At 34.7% G+C, this 7119-nt stretch overlaps 2 protein-coding genes across 2 annotated transcripts; one reads left to right on the forward strand and one right to left on the reverse strand.

Annotated features, from left to right (window-relative positions):
- Window positions 1-258: 258 nt before the first annotated feature.
- Window positions 259-3900, reverse strand: HELRODRAFT_170691 (hypothetical protein; the record flags this gene model as incomplete). Its single annotated transcript, XM_009016488.1, has 7 exons — window positions 259-750; window positions 999-1186; window positions 1974-2044; window positions 2187-2356; window positions 2711-3191; window positions 3328-3403; window positions 3558-3900. The coding sequence occupies 7 exons, from the start codon at window positions 3898-3900 to the stop codon at window positions 259-261; spliced, it is 1821 nt and encodes a 606-aa protein (XP_009014736.1).
- Window positions 3901-5994: 2094 nt separating this feature from the next.
- On the forward strand, window positions 5995-6575 carry HELRODRAFT_135695 (hypothetical protein; the record flags this gene model as incomplete). The annotated part of the gene is made up of 2 exons (XM_009016489.1): window positions 5995-6191; window positions 6401-6575. Coding segments are annotated over 2 exons (372 nt in total), but the record flags the coding sequence as incomplete, so codon positions are not given.
- Window positions 6576-7119: the final 544 nt, after the last annotated feature.

Below are 7119 nucleotides of genomic sequence, written 5' to 3' on the forward strand. Positions count from 1 at the left end.
ATCATACACATACACATATGTATATTCACACATGCACACACGTACACACATTCACTCACACATACGTACACACAAACATACACACAGACACACACACACGTGCATACACACAGATACATACATCTGTCGCACAGTGCGTAGAAGAGCACTTTGAAATTTAGATAATCCTCTTAACTGGCAAATATGACAAACGCTGATGGCCAAATAAATGAATATTCCACACTTTTCTGAAACGTTAGCAAAGATGGATGCTGCTTGTTATTGTGGAGAATAGGGAGGAGGATATCCTGGATACATGGGAGCCATTGGGTATGGTTGTTGGTACATCTGTTGATTGTGAACTGGCGCCGGGTCCGTAGCTGCTTGAGTAGCTCTAGCCGCTGCTTCTTGGGCCATTAGTTCTTGCTGACGCTGTTTGCCTCTTTCGATCTGCCGCCTCTGACGTTTATGTGGAGGAAGTTCCCAATCCTTTTCCCTTTCTTTGATCTCCTTTAAAGCGTCTTCCTCACTCTCTCCGTAAAAATGGCCGAACTTTTTCTCGTAGAAATCATCGTAGAAGTCTTCGCCAACCTGGATGTCGTAATCGGCCTCCTCCATCACTTGCGTCGTAGTATCCTCGAACGCCTTTCCGAGAGCTTCCATGTCTTTCATCTGCTGCTGGTAGGCGGCTCGCTGACCTTTCCCGATGCCCTTCGCCTCCATCTCCTCCTCCATCTTCTCCTCCATCTGGTCTTGCACCTCTTCAGATATCTGGGACAATGGAGGGGTCGTGTTATTTTTCATCATAAATATGCAACGGATATGTATAGTAGAAATGAAAAACAGACATAAAAATGACATACAGACATACAGACATGAAAAACAGACATACAAACATTCACGCAGGACAAACAAACGACCATAAAAACAAACAAAAATACAGGCAACCAACCAACAAACATCCATGAAAACATTATACATCCAGACAAACGAACGAACGAACGAACGAACAAACAAACCTTCGAGTAACTCTGTGCTATTGCGTAATTGCTGTTTTTGTAAGGCTCCAATTGCGTCAGCAGGGTTTTCCCCATAATTGGCGGGAAATCTCCAGGAAGTAACTTTTTAAAAGTATCGCCATATTTGTCCGGCTTATCTTCAACCTCGATATCGAAAAACTCGTAAAATTTCACCGCTAGTTCAGCAACTAAATTTTGATTGGTTGGTTTGGTTGTTGATTGATTGGTCGATCGATTTGCTGATTGAATGATTGATTGATCGATCGATTGATTGGTTGGTAGATTAGATAATTAGCTTTTTAGATAATTAGGTTTATGAGATTTTTAATGATTAAATTGTTTGTAGTTATGTGTAGAGAATTTTTAAAACCCAACTGACATCTATCGGTAACTTTTTTGAAAATATAATTTTTGCTATAATTATTATAAATAATATAATAATAATAATAATAATAATATTATAATTAAATTATTATTTTCATTTTTGTGATAACTTGTCGACGTAAACGAAATGAAATAAGTAAGCTGATCAGTTTTTATTGAACGAATTCGTTTTAAGGTAACATGTCAGTCAAACAATAAATTAATCAATCAATCAGTTAAACAATCATTCAATCAATCATTCATTCAATCAATCATTCAATCAATCAATCAATTAAACAATCATTCAATCAATCAATTAATCAATCATTCAATCAATCATTCGTTCAATCAATCAAACGATCTATCCATCAATCAATCGCTCAATCAATCGTGAATCAACGAATCAGTAGCAAAGAACAAATACAAAGTGTAAAGCAATCCGTAAATTGTAAATTATTTTATCATCGTCATCATTAATAACTATCATCATCCTACTCATCATCATTACTACTACTATCATCATCATCAACAGCAGCAGTGGCAGCAGTGGCAGCAGCAGCAACAACAACAACAACATCATCATTTAGTTTTCTTTTCCGCTCTTCGACTTACATGAATCTCTTGGCTTGAGACTGACTAAGTTGAAACAACAGGATGTTGAACATGCCGATATGGCGAACATTCTGACGATGTTGTTGTTGTTGATGTTGGTGGTTTTGTTGTTGCTGATTGACAATTATTATAAATAACGCAGCCAAATTCAATCATTCAACCGTCCAACCAACCAATCAACCAACCAACCTGCTACACATCTTACAGATTGACTTGCATATCCCGATCCAACAGCAAAGAATGCAAAGGCCGTATTGAATGAACGCAAAGACAGTCCAGACAATAATCTTCTTATCTATGAAAATCTCTTTCGAAGGACCGGCCATCAAGAAGTCTTTTGTGAGCTGGAATCCTGCCGAGCGAATGACTTCATCCGTCAGTTCCTGGTCAAGATTTAAGCGAAATTTATTCAAAATTTCAGTTTCAAATTGTCTTTATTTTTAAATCTTTAAATATCATCTCTAAAATATTAAATGTTATTTCAGTGCCGCTGGGTTTCGAATGCAAGCAGACTCCCGAATCCCAATGAAATACAGGTAGTATATGCTGAAGACTACACAAGTTAGATAATTAGGCAATATCTTTAATTCGTGGCGTAACTTCAGAAATGACGATTAAATTTGTACGTGCGTTCTACAAACTTTCACCAGCCAACTCAAATGAAAAATATTTTATTATTATTTGTAAAGTTAGTATTAAAATTTAAAAACAGAAAATATATAAAGTTACTTAACTACCTTATGTACGGCTCTTTTGTTTCTCAGCTTTTTCTTACCCAATTTGCCCATTTTCTCTTTGGAAAACCCAGAACTTTTAGATTTTGTTTTGATTTTGTCATTCTCATCATTATCATTATCACCAATGTGATCATTACTCGTGTCATCATTAACGTCGTCATCGTCAATGATGAAATCTTTATCACCATCATCATCGTCGCCAGATAACTTCTTTCGTCTCAATTTTTTGTCGGTGCGATTTCGATGACGACGATGATGACGAAGATGATGATTCTGATGCTGTCTAGGCTGCTGCTGAGGCTGTTGCTGAGGCTGTTGCTGAGGCTGCTGCTGAGGCTGTTGCTGAGATTTCGGATTAAATAGATTTGTTACATTTCTAAGAGAATTGAATTTCATTAAGTTCTCGCCAAACTTGACTTTCCGAAGTTTAACGCTATTTATTGTGGTAGGTTTGGTTTCGAGTTCGTCATTAGTGGTAGAACTGGAAAAATTAATTATAAATAATTATTATTTAATAATAATAATTGCTACTAACTATAATAATAATTATTATTATTATTTATAATAATATTAATTGTTATTAGTAATTATAATTGAAAACTATATTCAGAACATACTTGGCCTTTTTAATAAGGGTTAGGAGCTGATCGACAGACGTTGCCATTTCGCGCTTGAATCTTTTTGGGGAAATTTCTGAATTGGAGAAATAATATTTGTATTAAAATCAAACAAAAACACACTATTTTTCTCATAAATATCCTAAATTTTGAATATACCGTAGTGAAAAACAATTTGATTTTTAAGAAACCTGAAAAATTATCTCAAACAAAGCAGCATAACGGCCTACTTTTCGATGTGATCTTATCAAAATTATGCTCCAGTGATTCTAGCAAATGTCTCTTAATCTTTTTGGCTTTCAAATTTTGCATTTTGACGGAGTCAATCAACTCTAAAAACTTCATGTCGAGAGGGTCTAATTTGCGGTAATGGGGAACTGATCGCTTGAATCTTTGATGTCTTGATGTTTCTAAGTGTTCGTCATTCAGTATTTCCTCGTCAAGTTCCTCGTTAAGTAAATTTTTTATCTGTTTCGGAGTCAGCACGGTTTTGGTGGCTTCGAAAATTTTTTTTTCGTGAGTTTTCTTGTGCTTCTCCAGTGCAACGATGAATTCTTTATAAGTCATGTACATGCTGACTGTGTGTGTGTGTATGTGTGTGTGTGTATGTGTGTGTGTGTATGTGTGTGTGTTATGTTTATTGTAGCGATTTTAATTTGGGTAGTATGATAGAAATAATGGTGGTTAATTTTCATTATAACTGTGCAAAAATATGAAAGAATGATTGAAAAAGGACTGAATTTGTTTAATGATGTGAAAATTATAAGGTTTTTATATAAAATTCATTAAAAATAATTATAAAATAATATAAATAAACTACAGGTAAAGAGCATGAGGCCAAATATGAAATATTTATGCCAGAGTTCTAACGGTTTTTTCCTGCGAAACATTTTTTGGAATTTTTCTTTCTAATTAGAAAAATTAATTAGAAGTTTAAAGAAACAGAAATATATTATTTAATTATTTTCTATTGATAACTGAATTAATTATTGAGGGTATTAATTAATTAACTAATTAACTACTGCTAGTGCGGTCAAATTTCAAAAGTGCCAGTTAGCTAAGAACGCGTTTTAGCTACAAACAAGGTATGATTATTTTCATATTATTGTTGTTATTATTATTTTAGTTATACTTTACATTACAGCAAACTGATTATTAATTCTTTAAATGATATGCGATGTATATGGTCTTGGAAAATTAAAAAAAAAATATGTCTTCATTAAAATTAAAAAAAAGATCACATTCGTAAACTCTTTAAAAATGTCATTTATTTCTAAGTTAACTTTTAAATTATTTAAATCTGCGACGTCACGGCAATAATAACAACAATAAAACAACAAAGTCGAATTTTAAAAATTAATTTCTGTTTTATTTAACATTTTTTTTCAGATTCTAAAACCATTCTAAACACCCCCATTAACACCTTATAACGAGATTTAGACTTTACTACTTTTTCAAATATTGTTATTATTTTAAGTGTTATTATTATTATTATTATTAAATTATTATCTTTATTATTATAATGTGATTTCGCTAGTGATAATAATAGTCAATAGAGTCAGCTTGCTTAAAACAGCAAGACCAGCATGTCTATTTAATAACAATAATAATAATAAAATCATCCAATCAACAACATTTTCAACACATGGTGTGGTAAAATGAAAGTAAATGAATAATTAATAATAATAATAATAATAATAATAAATATTATTATAATTATAATTGTTGGTATAATTATTTTTAATTTTTTCTTAAACGTTTCTCAGTGGCATCAACAACTTCAACAACGTTTAACCATTATAGCTTCAAATGTGTGCGTGTACGTGCGTGTACGTGCGTGTGTGTGTGCGTGTGTGTGTGTAGGTGTGCGATATTTTGTTAGTATAATCTACAAACAACAATAACAAAACAAGAGTTACTAGGAAGTTATGGAAGACGTGATGGAAACGTCATCGAGCCAGTCTTTACCAGTTCACAAAAACACAAAAATTTCAAAATCACCCAGCAATGACGTAATCAACTACGACACCAAAGACATCAAAAACTTCTGCGTCAACCGCAAAACCCTCCCAAACGCCGACGACACCACTCAAACCGATCACAACCACCCCAGCGATGAAAACTTCAACAGAAGCAACAAACAAGCGATTGCAGGCGACAGCAGGCCACAAAGAATTCAGAAGCATGCTTCTCTCAACACACTGGCCACAAAGGCCAGCAATCCCAGCCGAGTACAGCCTTCAACCTGTGCTTCACCAAAAAATAAAGCCAAAAGTAGAAAATATTTTGGCGAACGTTTGGAGAATGTCATAGAAGTCGAAGATGTTATTGTCCCGTCACTAGTCACAAACATAGCCAAGTTCATTTTACAGAAAGGTTTGCCATCTATGAAATGAAAAATAATTATTGTTACAGTTTTTCTAAAGAATTTTGTCTTTTGCAAAAATTTAGTTGTTTTTTTTAACGTTAATAATAAATAATTCAGTTCATTGATTTATATAGATGGCTTGTTCTGAATTTGAAGCATCACAAACCAACCAACCAACCAACCAGCCAGCCAACCAACCAACCAGCCAACCAACCAACCAACCAACCAACCAACCAACCAACCAACCAACCAATCAACCAACCAACCAAAAACATCATTCAGGTCTCAAAGTCATACGAATCTTCCGGTATTCAGCAAACACCAAAGCGTTGGAAGCCCTGAAATCCCGGATTAATTTCACTTGGGATACGACATTAAAACCGGACTTGGACCCACACATCGTCGGCAATCTTCTGAAACTTTACCTCAAAGAACTTCCAGAGTCACTGATTCCAACATGCATGACTGGCGATTTTCTTAGATTTGCCTATTGTTAGTGTTTTATGTGTGTGTGTGTATGTATGTGTGTGTGTGTGTGTGTGTGTGTGTGTATGTGTTTGTTTGTTTGTGTGGGTGTATATATGTGGTTGTATTGGTGAAGTTTTTTATGCGAACCGTAGTTAATTATTTTGTCAACATTAACAGCGTCATTAAAGCTACGTCATCGTCAACCCCACCAGCATACAATTCAGATCAGAGCAATAGCAGTACCAAAAAACTCTTCTTGACATTTCAAAAACTCTGTCAAAATCTGCCCCTGGCTTACTACAACTCTCTCAAGTATGTAACGCACCTCCTTGCAGATGTGGCTCAACAGCACAGCGTTAACAAGATGAATTCCAAATCTCTGGGAATGGCCTTTGGATCTTGTATATTCAGGTGATTGTTGGTTGGTTGGTTGAGTAAATTAGAAGTTGATTGATTGGTCACTCGCATGATTGCACGATTGATTGATGAACTGATTGATCAACTGATCGGATGATTGGTATAGTGGCTGGCTGTCTGGCTGATTGGTCAGTAATTTTATTTAATGATTGGTTAGCTGGGTAAATTAGTAGTTGTATAATTGTTTGGTTGGTTGGTTGGTTGGTTGATTGATTGATTAATTGATTGATAGATAGATTGATTGATTGAAGGAAGTTTAAAAAGTCAAAAAAGAAAATTTATCTTTCCAGAATAAACCTGAGCAATCACAGGGACGCCAATCAAGTAATCACGTGCTTCATTGACGGATATGACGTCATATTTAAATCGGAAATAGATGAAACTTTCAACCAAAACGTTAGGATTGAGTTATGATGGTGACGCAGATGATGATGATGATGATGATGGTAATGATGATGGTGATGATGATGGTGATGATGATAGTGATGATGATGATGGTGAGGATGATGGTGATGACCAAGACGATAGAATAATTTCTA

This window comes from Helobdella robusta (genome assembly GCF_000326865.2).
Source record: "Helobdella robusta unplaced genomic scaffold HELROscaffold_18, whole genome shotgun sequence".
In the NCBI taxonomy this organism is placed as follows: Eukaryota; Metazoa; Annelida; class Clitellata; order Rhynchobdellida; family Glossiphoniidae; genus Helobdella; species Helobdella robusta.